Source organism: Eubalaena glacialis, chromosome 12 (genome assembly GCF_028564815.1).
Source record: "Eubalaena glacialis isolate mEubGla1 chromosome 12, mEubGla1.1.hap2.+ XY, whole genome shotgun sequence".
NCBI lineage: Eukaryota > Metazoa > Chordata > Mammalia > Artiodactyla > Balaenidae > Eubalaena > Eubalaena glacialis.
This window is the reverse complement of record NC_083727.1, coordinates 16,066,932-16,086,792: the sequence shown is the minus strand read 5'-3', so window position 1 is coordinate 16,086,792 and position 19,861 is coordinate 16,066,932. Positions and strand designations below refer to the sequence as shown.

The following is a 19,861-nucleotide window of genomic DNA, read 5'->3' as shown; positions in this document are numbered from 1 at the left end:
CCGCAGCCTGCCGGGCGCCGGATCCGCCTCCGGGGCTGGCCCCAGAGGGTCCTCGGCGGCTTCTCTAAGGCTGCGGCCCCCGCCCCTCCCTCCTCGCCGCCCTCCCCCGCCCGCGCTCCTCCCGGTCGCCGCGGCTCCTCCTCCAGACCTCCCCGCCAGCCGGCGGCGGCGCGGAGCAGGTGCTGACGAAGCCCGCGCATGCCGCTGCCCGGCCCGAGGTGGTAGCGGCGCCGGGCGCTCCGCCCGCCCCTCCTCTGGGCCGCACTCGGTCTACGGCGCGCGAGGGGACATGTCGGTGGCGACGGGCAGCAGTGAGGCGGCCGGCGGGGCCGGCGGCGGCGGCGGCGGCGGCGGCGCGCGGGTTTTCTTCCAGAGCCCCCTGGGCGGCGCCGGCGGCAGCCCGGGCTCGAGCAGCGGTTCGGGCCCCTCCCGGGAGGACTCGGCGCCCGTGGCCACGGCGTCCGCTGCCGGGCACGTTCAGCAGCAGCAGCGGCGCCACCAGCAGGGAAAAGTGACAGTGAAATACGATCGCAAGGAGCTTCGGAGGCGGCTCGTGCTGGAGGAGTGGATCGTGGAGCAGCTGGTACAGCTTTACGGCTGCGAGGTACCTGGGCGCGGGGCCGGGAGGGTCGGGGGCCTCGCTGGCCCCGCTGCGCGAACGCAGGAATTCTCCAGGGCTCTGGCTCCCAGGCGCGCACCGCCCTGGCTCCTGGGGACCCAGGGCTGGGAGCGAGGCGCAGCGTGTTCTCTCTCCAGAGTGCCCTCTGGTGCCGGGGCGCAGCGATGGGGACGCCCTTCCTGGGTTCATTTGCTGGGTGCCCGGAGAGCTGGGGGCCCCCTTGATGGCCGTGCCGAGGGCTGGGTCTTGCTCGGCGCGCTGCGTTTCTGCCAGCCCCGGGCTCTTCTCGGCTCCAGCTGCAGTTCCCCGAAGTGGGGCTCGGAGGGGATCACCCCAGCTGCGCGCAAACCCACGAGAACAGCGCTCACTGCTGCGACCCTGGCAGACCCGGTTTTTGTGGAGGGGGAGCAGGGAAAAGACTGAAAGCTGCTTAACGGAGAGGAGAGGTTCTGGGGATCTTAGAGACCACCTCGGTTTCTGAAATATACAACAAAATCATAAGCTGAACGCTTTCCCTTTTCCAGTCAGCCCCGACGCACGTCCCCATAATTCGGCCTTGCATTACCAAAGCTGCACACGTTGGGCTTTGTTGAAGCAGCTTTCTTTCTTCCTGCCCAGTTTCAGTTACTCCCGTTGACGGGCGCAGAATGAGAGCCTTGGGTAACCTGGAAGGGTGCCTGGGTGGAAGGAAGGGAGCCTGCGGGTGGTGTGCGGGATGCCCGGAATCGCCCAGCTCCCCCTCCGTCGCGACATTTACTTCCCACAGTTCAGGGGCTAAGCTTATACGCAAATCTGACTGCCGCGTCAGGAGAAATAGTTGATGTAAGGAGAAATATTTAGAATAAGCTGTAACAAAAGTATGGCAGAGGGCTTCCCTGGTGGCGCAGTGGTTAAGAATCCGCCTGCCAATGCAGGCGACGTGGGTTCGAGCCCTGGTCCGGGAAGATCCCACATGCCGCAGAGCAACTAAGCCTGTGCGCCACAGCTACTGAGCCTGTGTTCCAGAGCCTGCAAAACACAACTACTGAAGCCCACGCGCCTAGAGCCTGTGCTCCGCAACAATCCACCGCAACGCAATGAAGAGTAGGCCCCGCTCGCCGCAACTAGAGAAAGCCCCATGCACAGCAACGAAGACCAGTGCAGCCAATAAATAAATAAATAAATAAATAAATAAATAATAAATTAAAAAAAAAAAAAAAGTATGGCAGAAAAATGACCGAAGCCAAAATGATCGCCCATGAGAGTCTTTAATAACAGTATTTGTAAATGAAGTATTCTACTACTCTTAAGGGAGTGGAGTTTGGTAAGGGTGGAAGAATGAAGAGGGTTAATAATTAAGGATATGGTTTCTAAGTTGAAGCTAGGTTTGTGTCTAGAGGGCTGTTACCCTCTTCAGCAAAAATGAAAGCCAGATGAACCCACTGGCTTTTCCTCTGGTTTAGATTTTACACATTTTATGGCCTATTGTGAATACATATTTTCCTTAACATTCTCACTGCGCAAGGAAACAGCATTCTCATTACAGACTCCTGATGAATGATTGTGATATAATGAAGCTTGACTATATGACTAATGGGCTTGTAAAAATAGATTGTTTCTCCAGCCGAGCTCTTATAAAAACCCATTTTAATTGCATAAATAAAACTGGCCAAAATAGGAAGTGTTTATGGGGTTTTCTTAAAATAGGAAGTTGGCAAAACTCTTTAAAGAAACAATATATTTGATTTAGATGGGATTACTGTGGGATGGATGGATGTGCTCAGTCTGGCCTCTGTAGAATCCAATTACTTTTCACTTATTTCACACTGGTCTTTATACTCCATTTTGGGTTTGGAGAAGATTTGGGTTAATAGAGAAACTATTGTTGAAATTAACAATGATTTAGCAATGTTCTTTTTATGGGAGACTAAATAGATGTAGCTTGGGAAAGAGTTCCAGCCTCTCAGCAGGTTGGCAAATCATATATTTTAAAGGTTCTTCTGAATAATTGGAAAAAAATGAAAGATTGAATACTCACTGTATTAAACATGTAGGTTAGGTACCTATTTTAAAGGGTAAATATGACCTTGAATCTTTTCCTTGTACTACTCCCATTTCAGACCTCAACGTATAGCAAACAGCTAGAGAGTTGAGAGGTTTTGTGGTGAAATGACACAAGATGCTATAGGCTGCCCGCATGTCATTAAAATGGGGCAAATATTCCTTTTCAAGTTGTTCTGTCATTTTAGGTTGAAGAAATACAAGTCATTGAAAGGGTTGTTGGCAATCTGTAAATACTATATTGATGCTACACCTTCGTTGAATAATAAAAAGCCTGTGGACTAATAAGTAGCCACGTAAGGGATTGTCTTCTGCCATCTATTTTTCCACTGGTAGGGCTCTATTTTTAGCTTCATTTCTCTGGTCTGGTAGCCTTTCCTTGCTGATAGCTTCAAGTATTTCAGCCTCTGGTTTGTGAATCGAGAAGGACCTACCTGGCTTGTAGCTCTGAATCTCATGAATATGAAGGTTAGGAAATGTCCTTTATATACTTAAAATTGGTAATGTCTCCAAATGTTTAGTCCGTGAAATTGACACGGAAAGCCAGCTTGCCAGTCTTCAAACCAGCCAGAGGCCTGAGCTATCTGCCAGGTTGGGGGTCTTCCAGATGAACATGTATTTAATTTCAGAAGAACTTGCATCAGGCATGTCAGCAGTTAGATGCCTTGTCCTTTTCAGAATAGAAAATAGTGGTCTTTTGGAGTGGCATAAAGTATGATATTTAAAATTAGAAAGGAGTGGGAGAGAAGAAATACACAGAATAACTTCCTGGCTATGGTTTTATCTAGAAGTTTGCAGTGGCCAATTGGTTTTATACAGAGAATAATACAAAGACAGAATTTATGGAGTACTTATATTATGCACTGCGTGTTGTTCCAGGCACTGATTCATTTAGTCATCACAACAACCCATATGAAGAGAGTGCTGTTGTCATCTCTGTTTTACAGATGAGGAAACTGAGACACAGAGGGATTAAGAGGCTTTCCCAAGTTCACGTAGCTGGTGCATGTCACTGGGTGAGGTGGGGTAAGAACCCAGCAGTGTGGCTCTGGTCCATGTTCCAAGCACCGAGCCTGCTTGTAACTCTGCAGGGTCCTGTGCAAGAGAACAGATGGAGGCCCTTGTGTAGCGTGTGTCTAAATGTTTAAATGTTATGAATCAAGCTAATGAGCATTTATATATATTCTGTCCTCCTACCTTGGCAAAGATATCTTCATAATGGCCTGGAAAGCTAGGCTTGAACTTTGAATTCTCAGATTTCCCAGAGCTCAGAGCTGGTTGGGAGAATCTTCCCCTGGGCCAGGACCTGCTTCCCTTGGTTCTTCACCTGTGATACGTTCAGTGAGGTAAAGGGCATCGTGTCCACTTGCATGTCCAGTCTGTCCACACCCTCTGCCACCCCCTAACTATGCCTCTGGCCCCAACCAGTGGCAAAGTCCCCCTTTGGGAGGCCAGACCTGAAAGGAGCCTGTTCATGCCCTGGAAGTGTCCTGGTATTTGATCCGGGAATTCTGGGGACTCAAGAGTGTAGCCTAAAACCAGATTGAGGGATACCAGCTCTGGATGGGTAAGTCCACCTGGTCCCAGGAACTCTGCAGGAAGATGAGTGGGGCCCAGGGCTGTGGCCCCTCCTACACAGTCTAAGGGTGGTATTGTTAAACACCACATCGTACATACAGCAGAAACTAACACAGCATTGTAAAGCAACTATACTCCAATAAAAATTTTAAAAAACCCCACATCATACAGCCTTGTGGATACGTAAATAAATGTCTTTATAGATTCTAAAATGATTATTTATGTTTATAGTTATTTTCCATTTCATATTCTTGTACAGGTAGTTACATTTTCACCTAGGAATTTGCTTATAACAGAACTGCTAGGTTAAATCTACATCCACATGTAAGAATTTCTGTTTTAAGACATTTTCATATCTCTCCCAAACCCTGATAGTTTTTAAGGGCATTTGATGTCTGGCATAGTGTCTACTTTGACGAGTATTGCAAGAGGACTTAACTGATTAAGTCATGTCAATTTTTCCCATCTTGCCCAGCATCAAGATAACATCTGTACTTCCAGTTTTGCAGTTTGATTTGCTTTGGAAGTAAAAGCCTGTTGTTAACCTCGGATTACTGAAACGCCTGCAGCAGCCTAGCCATGAACAGACTTGTACACTGAGGGTATCTCCTGGGTTATCCTGAATGTCCATTTAGGGGGGCTTTCCTTTTGCTGCAGCTGTCTGCATTTTAAAAAGTGGTTTCTGGCACATTACACTTTTTCATCTTCCCTTACTCCCTACCATCCTCATTCTGTAAGTCAGTGGTTCTCAAATTTTTTTGATTGTGGCCCTAGAAAAAAACACTCTTGCTGTCTGATACATACACTGACACATGGATGGATGAAAACAGAGATTCACAAAGCGCCACTTAATGTTACCATGTACGTGAAAGACAAATTACAAAGTTAATATAAAATATGACTTTATTAATGTTGAAATACAATATTCTGTTCTATTTAATTTACCAGAATTGCTGGTTGTGACCCTCTAAATTGATTTCATAACACATTTTGGGGTTGTAACCTGCCATTAAAAAAATACTGCTCCCGAAGGGAAAAAGCTTGAACATATATAAGATAATTAGCTAAAATTTATTGAGTGCTTTCTGTGTATCAGGTATGGTTCATGGAATCCTAGTAACAACCTCTGATATTCCCATTTCATGGATGTGGAAACTGAGGCACAGAGAAGTCAAGAAGTTGCCCCAGGCCCCTCAGCTGGGACACAGCAGAGCAGGTCTGTGTCCAGAAAGTCAGATGTACTTTATCACTGCTTCTTGAGGTGGGGCAGTGCCTGGCACCTTCTTGAATCCCTGTAGGTTGCCTACTCCCCTGATGCAGCTGTTGTAACTTCTGAGTTGACTGATGTTGCATGTAGGGGGACACCAGTGTCCGTGGGTGTGTTCTTTGATCAGGCCTCCTGTTTTTAGTTCAGGTCCTTGCTTTGTTCTCGATTCCTACTCTGCAACACCAAATTAGCGTGCTTTGCTGCTTTGTTAGTCCCTCAGCTGGAAGGTAGAAAGTGCTGTCTAGAAGATGGTTTGTGGATTATGTGGTGAATCCCCATTTGTGTAGGTATTTGAGAATGAATAGACTTTTAAACCAAACTGCTTAAAAAAAAAAACCTCCATAAACTCAATCTGTAAAATATTAAGGAATGAATTAAACATGTTAAAAGTCCATGAATAAAAGAATTCTAAATTGCCCAAGGATGAAATGAAAACTGTACTTAACAGGTTTCCCTTTGGAACAATGGTTAGGGAAATTTGGTGTGGAGGCAGTGATTAAAAAAGTAAATGCTTCGAAGCGAGGTGAACCTGAAAGGTACATTGGCCCCAGCATTTAGTAGTGCTTAGAGACTGGGCAATTTCCTTAACCTCTCTGAGCCCCACTGCGTTTCCCCCTGCGTTTAAGGGAATAGTCCTTGCCCCTTTGTGGTGTTGTTATGAGGACCGAATGGGTCAGACCGTGGAGCTGGACCTTAGTCGGTGTTGTAGTTTGAATCATAACCAGCCACTAACTGTTGGTCGTTCTCTGTGATGTGGGAGAGCAGGAAGGGGGAAGAAAAAAGAAGTATTCATACCTATTTGGTGGTAGAGTTTGGAGATGGATGTGGGGTCAGAGGCGTTGGTGTATTTCTGAACTTGAACATGGGCAAATATTCGCTTTATCATTCCCTTTTTTCCTAGAGCCTTCCTCATTCTGGAAGTTCCTGTGGATTTTCATATATGTGGAGAGAAGTTAGGCATCAACAATTTGAAGGCAGGATTGGTCTTAATTTTCTTTGTGTTCCTTGTAGGGCACAGTTCTTCGGCCCTTAAGCATTTATTTGAGTGAATGAAAAAGGGTCAACCTTCCGAAAACCTTTTAAAAGTCATCGATCTTTTAGTACCGGCTTATTTGGTGGTGCTCCGTTATCATACTCAGGGCTATGGAAAAAAACTGATCCAGGGTTTTGTTACAATCATCTATATCAAGCTCTTGCATCATTACTGTTTTATTTCAGCATTTTTGGATATACACCTACCTCCATTGACCTATTTGCTCAAAACAGGAATTTAAAGACAGTAGTCGCAGCTAATTGATTTTTAAGCTTAGACTGAGAGAATTCTTTTGAAAATTGAATCTTCCTCATGTCTCCCGTCCACTCTTTTCCTTTGCTTCTACTGTTCCCCTCGCCACACTAGCCTACCTGCCCTTCTCATCTCTGACACCTGTTTGCTTCCAGTATCTTCTGTTTTTCTCTCACCTTTGAAACAACCTGGCTTCATAGGGTACCCTTGCCCAGCTCATAGTCTCCTCAAAGACATCATCTCTTTCTAGATGGAGGGAACAACTGAGTCTGTTTCATTTTCCATGTGGTGTGTGCACCATATGCATAATTGCATTTTGTAGTTTACTCTCTTGTCTCCCGTTTCCTGCACTTGTCTATTTCAAACCTTCATCTGTCTTTTTAAAAATTATTATTATTATTATGTTTTATTTTGTTTTTGGCTACGTTGGGTCTTTGTTGCTGCGCACGGGCTTTCTCTAGATGCGGTGAGCGGGGACTACTCTTTGTTGCGGTGCGCGGGCTTCTCATTGCGGTGGCTTCTCTTGTTGCGGAGCCCGAGCTCTAGGCACGCGGGCTTCAGTAGTTGTGGCACGCGGGCTGTAGTTGTGGCTCGTGGGCTCTAGAGCGCAGGCTCAGTAGCTGTGGCGCACGGGCTTAGTTGCTCCACGGCATGTGGGATCTTCCCGGACCAGGGCTCGAACCCGTGTCCCCTGCGTTGGCAGGCGGATTCTTAACCACTGCGCCACCAGGGAAGCCCCCACCTGTCTTTTCAAGGCATCTTTTCTGTGACCTGCCCTGCCCCTTGCAGCCTCCCGCTGTTCTAGCCAATCCATCCACCCTCCCGGGCACTTCCTTCTCTTAATTACCTTCCTACCCGGGCTGCTTTTCAACCTCCTCCTTTCACCCCAGCACATACACAAGTTGCAGTGTTTCTTTCCCTTACCAACAACCTCCTACCACAAAAATGCTTCCCTTTCTCAATCCTGTACTCCCTCTGGTTGCTGCCCTATCTTCTCCTTCCCTTACTATTTTTCCAGATCTTTCTCCCCCCATGACACCCACTGTTCATCCACTGCAATCTGATGTTGGCTCCTACCATGGCTTCCCTGAGGATCTTCTTGCTTTTCAGCCCAGTGGTTTGTTTGGGTCTTTATTTTACTTGACCTTCGGAGGCATTAGGTGCCCTTCACCATTTCCTAGGGAAGCCTTTGAGCAGTCCTTTCCTGGCTCTCATCCTAATCGCTAGGTACCCTTCCAGCCTCCTTTCTGGCTTTTCGTCCTCTGCCCACCTCTTCAGTAATGTCACACTGGCTCTGTCTTTGGGCCTCTGCTCTATTCTTTCTATTTTTTTCCCACTCCTGCATCCTCTTTCTGGTTGATATGAATACTCCCGTGGCTTCAGTTGCTGTCCATGTGCTGACAACTCTTCAATCTGTATATTTAGCCCTGATCTGTTTTCTGAGTACCAGACATATTCAGATGCCCCGTGGGAACCTCAACTTTAGCTGCTCTGATACTGAGTTTCTCATTTTCCTCTGCAACCTGTCCCTCTTCCTCAGTTCCCTGGGTGAATGGTAGGCACGCTGTCCACAGGTGTCCCAGCCAAGAGTATGCTGGCATCCTCCTCTGACCTCTCCCTGTGGGTCACATCCAGCAGTCAGGAGGTCTTGTTGACGCCTGTTCCTTAGAGCTCTGGAATCTGATTCTTTGGCTTCTCACTGCCACCGCTTTAGTCCAGCACCGTATAATTTCTCACCTGTATTATAGAAGAGATGCTTTGGTCTCATGTCCCTCAAATTACTGCTACTACTAGCACTAGTACTACTACCAGCCCTCTACTACTGCCGCTGTTATTACTTCTGTTACTCAAGTAGCTCTCGGTCGAGGGCCAGGTGATTTATACATTTTATCTCCTCCAATCGATCCTGACAGCAACTTTATGAGGTGGGCGGTATTATCTTAATTTCTTCTCGTTATAGAGGAAGAAACTGAGGTCAGAGAAGTTGTTCCTTGTCCTCGTCCAAGGTCACGCTGACTCCCAAAGTCACATAGCCTCGATGCTACCATCGCTCCCAGCAGCTGCATTTATTAAGTTCTTACTGCACAACCCATCCTTCCTGAACCCTCGTTCATTCCCTGCAGTAACTCTGCAGGGGAGGTAGAGAGACTGAGGTACAGAGAGCTTGAGCGACAGGTCCCAGTCAGAGGCCACATCACTCTCAGGCGGCAGAGGCCGGAGCGAAGCCCTGTCTCTGGTTCCTGGGCTGGGGTCTTCTCCTCTGGTCCTTCATCTCCAGCTCTCCCTCTCCACGGGAGCTTCAGAGCCCCCTCCTCACGGCCGGCTGGAGTGTTTCTAAAATCCTGACCGGATCTAGCCCCTCCCCACAGCCTTCAGGATACGGCCTGCGACAAGACTTAGGGCTCTGCTGCTGTCCCCTCTCTGGTCTCATCTCCTTCCCCCACCCCACCCTTGCTTCTTCAGTTATCAATCGAGATCCTAGTGCAGGTCAGGCAGGAACCCCTTCCCGTTTGTCTCTCTCTGCCAGAATCACCTCTCCCTCCCTCCTCCTCCTCCTCACCTGCCTACCTCTTACCTGTTCTCTTCCAGGAAACCTCTGTCACAGGTGTCGTCACTGGCAGGCTGGCTGATAGGCCTTTGCTGGCTTGTGCTCACCCCTGTCTTGGCACCTTTCTATGATCCTGTCTCCTGCAGCTTCTGAGGGCAAAATCTTGTGGTCCCTGCAGCCCCGGTGGCCTCTTGCATCCTGGCTGCACTCAGGGGTCCAGGACCTGGCTGTCAAGTGAGTGACGCAGAAACTGGTCCCCTAGACCAGATGGCAGCATCTTCCAGTGCCGTGCATTTCAGAAATACATACCCCAAATTAAGTGCATTAATGTAATTTGGCTCTGCCTGTATTAAAAATCTGCTCTTCATGGGACTTCCTTGGCAGTCCAGTGGTTAAGACCCCGAGTTTCCACTGCAGGGAGCGCGGGTTTGATCCCTGGTTTGGGGAACTAAGATCCTGCATGCTGCATGCGGTGCGGCCAAAGAGGGGGAAAAAAAAATCTGCTCTTCTATCGTTGACCTGAAGTTTCAGTTCTTTTTCATGCTTAGGAATTATATACATGTGGTGTTTTGAAACTGTGAACTAAAAGGACATTATGATGGAATAAGGCACAGATGCCCGGGTGATGAAAGTCTTCAAAGGAAGTAATCACACATTACTGCCATTCTTCTCTGTAATTTTAACTTTTCAGTATGTACAAGAATATTATTTTGTTTGCACAGTAATTGTTCATTTCTTTGCAAGTGGAGATGCTTGCTGTGCTGGGAAGGGGTGAGGGCTTTTCCGTTAGGAGATAAGATTCAGAGCAACAAGCTCGCACAAGTCTTGATAGAACAAGGAATGAAAGCCAGGATTCCTGCCTCTGCTTAAAAGTTCGGGCCAATAAATTCTCACCAGGTTTTTCTTAGTCACCACTGGCATTTTGGAAATCTGTTCCACTGCGTAAAAGCTTAGAAAAAAGAAGAGACCAGAGTGTGAATGAGTCTGTAAAGCATCACTTTATGGTTGAGGAAAAAATGATCACAGAAGGGCTTTTCCTTTTTGAAAGAATCCTTAGGTCAAACTGTGGAAAGACCTGTGGAGGGAAGGAATATTCATTCATTCCAACAGACATTTACATAGATGGGGAAAGAGGAATAAGATGCCTTCATCCATTTAAACTGTGTAAGAGAAAAAGAGAAAGTAAAGGAACCCTTCCTGTTATAGGGGCAGAATGGAGGTGTCCATATGATTGGAAGCCCTTTGAGGGTGGCAACTATTTCCTGTTCACGGTTGTATTAGTGTTTTCAGTACATTTATTTACCACATAGTGGTTGTGTATTTCTTCCTTTACTCAAAGCCTGTTTTCGGGAAGGGTTATCTTAAATTCATTGACATTATAATGTAAATGACTAAAAACACTTTATCGTTCACGTTAATAGGAAGTAAGGTCTTAAGTAAGAGAAAGTCGTCACTTAATAGCTGAACTTCAGGAGTGGATACACAGGGCAGGCTGTATCATTTGTGGGCTGTGAGACCATGTTGGCATCTATGATATCTATGACTCGAAACGTGTTCCCAGTATGATGTGGTGGGAAGGGTCCTGGCCTCTGTTCTAGCAGGGCTGCCGCTTACCAGCCAGATGACCTTGGCAAGTCATTTTCATGATAGGCTTTTGTTTTCAGGTTTTCTTTCCTCATCTGAAAAAGAAAAAAAAAAAAAAAGAGGGAAGTCTAGGGCTTTCAAGCTCTGATCTTTATAGAGATTCTATAATAAAGCTGACCGTGCTTTGGAGAAAATGAGATTTATTAAAGAGAGGGTGATATTTAAAGCAGTAATAGAGGGTCTTTCCTCTCAAGGCAAACCTGAGACAATTAGACTAGTTCACCAAAGGATACATAGTCATTTCAGTAGCTAAAGTGAGTGTCTCCAACCTTCCCTTGCATGATGTCTTATGTGGTGCCACTTGGACGGGAAGGATCCAGCTGAGAAGTCTTTTTAAAAAAATCCTCTTTCCCCCTCCAGCACTTCCTCCCCACTGTTGATTTCCAAGTTTAATTTGAAATCTAACAGTGCCGGTACTCAGAGCTACCCTATCTGCCTATTTTTTTTTTTTTTTTTTTGCATTTAATTGGGTTAACCTTTAAGAAGAGCTGGCATATTTGACTTAAAGCTTTTAGGCATATAAGTTATAATATTGCCTGTTGGAGGCCTTTCCTGTTATTATTTGTCCATTATCTTGGCAGCTCATAATTAACTAATGGTGGTATTTATTTTAACTTGAGGAAGATTTGTGTTGAGATATAAAACGAGCATCTGAGAGAGAAAAGTGCAGCCGCTTTAGGAAATAAATTTTTAAAAAGGCAAAGAGTACAAATTAGCCTAACTAAGAGTCTGAATAAATCTGTACTAAACAAATTAATTTTCACTGGGGAATTTATTCCTGGAATGTCACTTTATACTTAGTTTTAGAACAAGATGGGATAGAAAAAAGAAAGTGAGATTTTTCATAGGCAGTTCCGGTAGGAAGTGAAAAGCAGAATTGATTGATCTTTATAATATTTGCTTATTTTGTTTCATGATAGAATCCAGAAAGCACCATCAGATAATCCCATTCATCCACACAAAAGCTCTGTGATGTAAGTAGTTATCCTATTTTTAAAATGTGAAAATTGAGACTCAGAGGGGCTTAGTAACATGCCCATGTGGAAACTGCCAGTAGGAAGAGAAGGAAGACTCAGAGTTGGAAACAGCTCTTGGAAACCACGAACATCAGTTTCACCTTCACCCCCTGATCATTTCCTTGTATTCTAGCATTTTTGACTGATACACTGGGCAAGCCTTTTCTGCTTAACTTATTTGACATATTTTCAAATATACTGCATCTTAGTTGAACAATTTACAGTATTCTGTTATTTTTTAGATTAACCATTTACAGGATTCAGCTGTTTTCTTTAGAAAAATTCAAATCTATTAGTTCTCAAGTATACATCACAGTTGAGTGTGCTACTTATTTCTGATTGCCAGGTTTGCATGAGCAGTTAGTATTGGAGTCCTTATGTTCTCTATTTATCCACTTAGATGGAATTTTGAGGTAAAAAGTTGGAAACTCACTTTAAATAAGCCATTTTATCCTACATGTTTGAAAGTACCAAATATTACCTTTGACATGGTTGAAGTAAAGAAATAATGCTTCTTCTAAATAAAATGTGAAAAACCCTTAACAACATCCTTTGCTTCTGCCTAAGGATGTTTTTGTCCTGAGCTGCTATGGTCAACCATCTATTAATACCTTTTATGTTTTCTATGTCAGTAGTACAACTGACAGGGCTGCTTCATTCGTTTCTGCAAATGTTAATGGAATCAAATCTGTTTCAAGCCAAGCAGGTAAGATGTTGAGTTTTCAGATTGGTGAAGATAGCTTTTCTGCTTAGTTCTTATGAGCTAATACTCCACATAACAATTCTAATTAGTCAACTGGTTTTTCTCCTGTTTGTGATGGGGTGTGGAAGCTCTCTAACAAGTGGGAAGAAAGTGAGTCATTGATTTGGTGCTAAAACATGATTATGCTTGCTATAATGAAAACACTACAAATATTACAACTAAAAAAAATAACATGTACTATCTCTGGTAGACAAGGGCCTTTTGTTAACCTAAAATATTCCATTTCTTCATCAAACCCCAGATGGTTCAGTATTTAGTAAGCTTATGCCAGAAGCAGTTTATATGGATGGATGTTTAGATAGTGAAAGTGTGTGTATGTGTGTGTGTTTGTGGGGTGTGCCTGTGTGTTTATCTAGGTAAACAGACAGACCATCACCCAAACTAGCCTGAGACTTTAAAAGCATTTATCTGCCAGTCACGTCTCAAACTTCTGCAATATTCCCATGTTAAACTTCAGAGAGGGATAGTGGGCTGCATTTAATACGTGGAAGATCCTTGGGTTGAGTTAACTCATTATTCTGAAGAAGAAGAAAATGAGGAACTAGTTTATTTATCCTTGACACCTTACTATAAATTGCCTTGCATAAAGCAATTTAAAACAATCAAGGAGGGCAAAGAATGAGATACAGAGAACATATAAAACAGTAAAGTGAAATCCAAATTCTCAAGCCAGTCGTTATGACTAAGACACTGACCCCCTCGGCTGCCTCCGCAGATGCAAGGCCGACCTCTGAGCAGTCCTGGAGGGCGTGAGTGTGGACCTGGCCTTCCTCCCAAGGAATTCAGGCTATCTTTTCCATTTCACTAATCAAAACAAACTGAAAAGTTTTTAGAGACGGTTTCTTACTGGTGATAGGAAATAGGTTTTCTCATCTCAAGATCCCTACTGGTAGGGATCACGGTTCTTTTTCCATCCTTTATGCCGGGATGCAGGGCATGGAGTTCTAAGATAGCCCCTCCCACCTCCCTGGGGTAGGAGTGGGCATGGTCTTCCAGAAGGAGGAGGCAGGCTCCCTCGACCCGCCTTTATTTGCAGACTGGGTGTGAGCCGTCATCCTTGGCTTCCTTTAATTTCCCCCTTTAAATGATAGAGCCCTCACGGGGATGTTTTGAGGATTAATAAGGTTAAAACTCATCCCAGAAAAAGTCAAGGATACTTATGAAAGTACTACTAGCAACATCTGTGATCTTTTTTTCCATAGTTAATCCTGCCTTGTTAATACATATATTCAAATGAAAGGTACGTCCATTGGTCAAAAAGAGAGAAGAGGCTTTTGGAGTTTTTTTATTTTGAATAATTTTTGGTGGAGTTTACACCTTGATTGAGAATTTTGGTCACACACCAGGTTTTGTGGGTATAGAATAATCTAGTTAGTGTCCCAATGAAAAGTCTTCTTGTTGGGTTGCTTCAAGAAAATTACCTTTTTAATTCAAGAGAATTACCACATTTGAATTAAGTGATAATGGATAACGTGCATTCTGGATACAAATTGTTTTCATAGGATGTCTTTGTGCTTAGAAAAAAGACTGCAAAGATATAATAAAAAGTGCTTTTTAGTATCATTATGGGTAATTTTAATTTTATTTATGCTTTGTACAATGAATGTGTATTCCTTTTATAAGAGAAATCTAAGTTATTTAGAAAAAGAGGTGGGGGTGGGTATCCTGCTCTGTTGTCCTCGTAAGAAAAGGCTTCCTTTCTCTTCCATGATCAAGCTCTCTCCTGTCACAGGGCTTGATAATGTTCAGAGCAACTTTTGGGGTGTTTTGCCTTCTCTTCTCAGGCAGTTTTTTTTTTTTTATTGCAAACAATTAAGGGGAAAATGAGCAAACAAGTGTGTTCATATTAAATTCTTTCCATTTTCAGAATAACTAGTGATAAGGCTTTTGGAAATTAGGGTGTCTTTATGTTTTGGGGTGGAAAGACCATCTGTGGAGAGGATGGTGCTACCAACCATGGGACAGAAGGAAGTTTAGAAGGAAGATGGGATCACCCTTTACCTTCTCTGAGGAGCCCATCCCCATCCTCCTACTCAAAAGGGACTTTCTTCTTCATCTTCAGCCTTTCCTTCAGGAGTCATAGAGCTGTACACTTAAGATCTGTGCATTTCATGGTATGTAAATAGTGCCTGAATAAAGTCCTAGACACACAGACACAAGACTCTCTCTCCCTGTTTCCTCCTCTCTTTGCCCAGATCTAACAGGGAGGTTGTCTATACCTTTTGTTCGCATTTTATCACCTTCTTCTCCCCCGCAGCCCACTGCTGTGTCGCTGTCTCTCCTCTCCACCTAGAGGGCTTATGCCCTTCAGGTTGCTGAGACCCTCGTGCCCATCTCAGTTCTCGTCTTTTGTGCTCTCAGCAGTGTTTTTTTGTTTCTTTTTAAATAAATTTATTTATCTCAGACCATAGTTGGAATCCTGGGCATTTTCTCCCTTCTTCTTTTTTTTTTTTTTTGAATTTTTGAATTTTATTTTATTTATTTTTTTTATACACCAGGTTCTTTTTAGTTATCCATTTTATACATATTAGTGTATATATGTCAATCCCAATCTCCCAATTCATCCCACCACGCCCCCCCCACCAGTGTTTGCCCTGCTTTCTGAAGCCATGCTATCCATTATCCATCCATCAGCCATCTTGCCCTCCGTCCATCCTCCCATCAGCCATTGTGCCATCGATCTGTCCCTGTCTCCAATACCCATCCATCAGTCCTTGCAACCACTTTCTGTTGGGCCCACTTACTTTTTTTTTAACAAATAAACTTTATTTTTTTAGATGGCTTTAGATTTACAGAAAAATTGCAAAGACTGTACTCCATGTACTCTGTGACCAGTTTTACCTATTAGCAACACCTTAAATTACTATGGTAAATTTGTTACAATTAATGGACCAATATTGATACATTATTTTAACAAAAATCCACACTTTGTTTAGCTTCCTTAGTTTTTATCCAGGGTCTTTTTTCTGTTCCAGGGTTCTGTCCAAGATACCACGTTACATTTAGTTGTCATGTCTCCTTAGACTCCTCTTGGCTATGACAGTTTTTTAGGCTCTCCTTGTTTTTCATAACCTTGACAGTTGTGTGAAGTACTGTTAGGTATTTTGTAGAAATGCCCTGCAAATGGGATTTGTCTGATGTTTTTCTCATAATTAAACTGGGATTATGGGTTTTGGGGAGGAAGGCCACAGAGATAAAGGGCAGTTCTCATCACATCCTGTCAAGGGGCATCCTATCAGCAGGACTTATCACTGTTGATGTTGGCCTTGACCAGCTGACAGGCATGGTGTCTGTCAGGTTCCTTCACAGTAAAGTTACTCCCTCTCCCGCTTTCCATACTATATTCTTTGGAAGGAAATCACTATGTGCAGTCCATACCTAAGGAATGGGGAGTTAATGCTCCAACTCCGTATATTTCTATATGATTTATATGGAATTCTTCTGCATGGGACATTTGTCTCCTCTCCCCTCCCCCATTTGTTTATTTAGTCAATAATTTATTTAAATCAGTATGGACTTGTGGATATTTATTATGTACTTTGGGTTAAAATTCAATGCTGCTGTATTTATTTGTTGCTCGAATTGTTTCAACTTTGGGAGCTATTTCAGTTAGCTCCTTTGTATGTTTGACATACTCCCATCATTGTGTGTGTGTGTGTGTGTGTGTGTGTGTTTAATACTTCCTTACTTTCTGGTGCTACAAGGTGTTCCAGGTTCATCTTGTATATTTTTTGCCCCAGGTATAGAATCAGCCATTTCTCCAAGGAGATCTGGTTCTCCAAGGAGATCTGGTTCCTTTTATTGGAGAATGGTATCAGAAACCAAGACATGGATGCTAGGTGTGCTTGTGGCTACTGGGGTGTCATAGTTTCTAGGGTCTGTCAGCTGTCAGAGTAAGGAAATGTATGTGTGTATACTAACCTGTGTATATACATATATCTGTAAATATTTCTGTATGTAGCCATCAGTATCTATATTAAGTGAAACATGAGTTCAAGATGATGTCTCCAGCTCTAATGCATTACCACCTGGATTATTCTAGCCTCTTTCTCTTGCCCATCTGTAAATTCTCACTCCATCAGTAAGAAACCTGAGGTTCCCACCACCTGCCATCCATTCACTTAATTGTTCGATTGTGGCATACAGGTACAGCAGCATTGGAATTAACCGATACCCCTGTGGGAAACAACTTTATCAACTAGAGTGCTTATGCGCAATTCACTTGCATTTAGTCTTACAGACTCTATTCATTTCCCGTTACTTAGGTCAGCACCTTTTCCCCATACATCCTTCAGTGAGGTTGTTTCATACATTTGTAATATAGTCAGATTGTTTTATCACATTCTGCATTCCATTTTGGGATCCCCCAATCTCTTAAATGATTTTTTAAAAATTTACATACCCAAGACGTATTCTTCGTGCTGTAAAGTTCATGTGCCTTGACAAACACATGATGTCATGTATCCACCCTTACAGTATCATATAGAATAGTTTCATCACGCTAAAAAAACCTCCTGTGCTTTACTCATTCAACCTTCCCTACTCCCCCCTGAGCCCCTGACAACCACTGATCTTTTTACCATTGCCATAGTTTTGCCTTTTCTAGAATGTCATACAATTGGAACCATGTAATATGTAGCCTTTTTAGACTGTCTTCTTTCACTTAGCAACATGCATTTAAGATTCATCTATGTCTTTTCATGACTTGATAGCTCATTTCTTTTTATAGCTGAATAATATTCCATCGTTTATTGGCATGTACCACAATTTGTCCATCCAGCTATTGAAGGACATCTTGGTTGCTTCCAGTTTTGGGGCAATTATAAATAAACCTGGCATAAACATTTGCACACAGGCTCTTGTGTGGTTATAAATTTCAAATCATTTGGGTAAATATGACAGATGTACTTTTAAGTGCTAGGGGTATGGTGCTAGGGAAACAGCAGTGAACCAGAGAGGGAGTGTCTGTGCTCTGAAAGCAAATACACATGAGTAAAACAAAATGGTTTCAGCTTGTGAGAAGTGCTATGAAAGAAATAAAACAGACTAATGGAAGAAAGTATGAATGACTGTGCCTAGGTTGCTGGACCAGGGACGGCCTCTCTGAGGAAGTTCGTTTCATTTGAACCAGGACCTACGTGGTGAGAAATGACACCAGCTGTGCAAAGACGGGAGAGGATGAGCTTTCTCCCAGTGGGCTCAGTTAATGCTGAGACCCCAAGGCAGGATGGACCTTGACATGGTCAAGGGACTAGGGACAGAAAAAAATGTGAGCTGAGATCATGAGTGAGAGTATTTTTTTAAAAAAACTTTTTCCTGTAGTATGGCATACAGAGAACACAAATCCTAAGTGTGCGGGTTGATGAATTGTCTCGAATTGAACCCACCGCGTAACCACCGTCCAGATCAAGAAAGGGAACATTGCTAGCACCACAGGAGTCCCTGCTGTGCCCTCTTTCCATCATTAGCATCACCCCCCACCACCCCTGCCTGCAAGGTAATCTGGTTGCCTTTTAAAATAATTTTTATGTCTGTGTCTTTTGTTCAACATTGTGTGAGATGCACCCAAGTCGTTGCATGCCATTGAGGTTTGTCCGTTTTAGTTGCCATATAGTGTTCCATGTATGAATACATCACAATTGCTTTTAATCTGTTCTGCTTTCGATGGACATTGGGGAGGTTTCCAGTTTGGGATTATTCTGAAGTGAGCTGCTGTGAACATTATTGCACGTGTCTTTTGGTGAACATATGTCTGCATTTTTGTTGGGCTGTATACATAGTGGAGAAATTGCTGGCTTATAGGGTATACATATGTTCAGCTTTGCTAGATATTCCCAGACAATTTTCCAAAGTAACTATAGTGACTTACATTCCCACTACAGTATCTGAAAGTTCCAGTTGTTTCACATCCTTGCCAACACTTGGTATTTTCTCTTTCACTTTAACCATCTGTTAGGTATATATTGTTGTTGCATTGTGGTTTTAATTTGCATTCATCATGAAGTTCAGTCCTCTTTCATGTTTATTGGCCCGCTGGGTATCTTCTTCGTGAGGTGACTGTTCAACTCCTTTGCCCATTAAAAAATAAAACTTTGGGTTGGATTGTCTGTCTTACTGATTTTTGTATATCCTGGATGCTAATCTTTTATACATCCTAGATATCAGTCATTTGTCAGAAATATGTATTTTCTCCCACTTTGTGAGTTGCCTTTTTTACTCTTTTAATGTTTAAGCGTTTTTAGATGAACAGAAGTTCTTAATGTTAATATTGTCCAGTTTACCAGTTTTTTTTCTTAGTAGTTAGTGCCTTTTGCATCCTGTCTAAAAAACCTTTGTCTGCTCCAAGCTCATGAAGGTGTTCTCCAATGTTATCTTTTGGACCCTTCATTGTTTTACCTTTTATAATTAGATCTGTAATCTATCTGAAATTGATGTTTGTGTATGGTATACTGCAGGGATCAAGATTCGTTTTTTTCCGTGGGGACATCCCAGTTGACCCAGCACTATTCATTGAAAAGATCATCCTCTTCCCCACTGTGCTGTAGTCACAAAACAGAGGACCTTGTATGTATGGGTCTATTATAGATTCTGTTGAGTGTGTTTTCATGCTGGACGGGACCTTCCCGTCGTGCTCACTTTACTCTATCTCCAAGTCCTGGCACAATGGCCCATGCACTGTAAATGGTCAGTATGTATTAGCTAGTTGATGATCAGGTCTGAACTTGCCTTTTTGGCAAGAGTATGTAAAATCCCTAGGTTCAGGCTCAACGAAAAGATACTCAGATTTCATTTTAGAGAAGACTTAGCTGACTACTTAATTATATTTCTTCAACAGGTCCAAATATGGTTTTGGAAAAGCCCTGCTGGCCACATTCCTAGGGAAGGTCAGTTAACTTCAGACGAGTCGGTAGGGCCGCGTCTATTCAACCATCCAGTCAGCCACCCAATAAATATCTGTTAAGGGCCTACTATGTGCCAGGTGTAAAGTAGAACTGTGAAACAATGGGATTCTTTCCAGAGTTTCTGTTTTTCTTATTTATTTATTTGTTTATTTATTTATTATATCCTTATTGGAGTTTAATTGCTTTACAATGTTGTGTT

The 19,861-nt window shown here is 43.4% G+C and overlaps 1 protein-coding gene across 1 annotated transcript in view; it reads left to right on the top strand.

Annotated features, from left to right (window-relative positions):
- The first annotated feature begins 283 nt into the window (after window positions 1–283).
- PPP1R14C (protein phosphatase 1 regulatory inhibitor subunit 14C) overlaps window positions 284–19,861 on the top strand; it is an 84,928-nt gene continuing 65,350 nt past the window's right edge. The window contains exon 1 of the mRNA XM_061207468.1: window positions 284–604. Within this exon, the coding sequence (XP_061063451.1) occupies window positions 290–604 (315 nt within the window). The 5' untranslated portion in view covers window positions 284–289. The remainder of the gene's footprint in view (window positions 605–19,861) is intronic.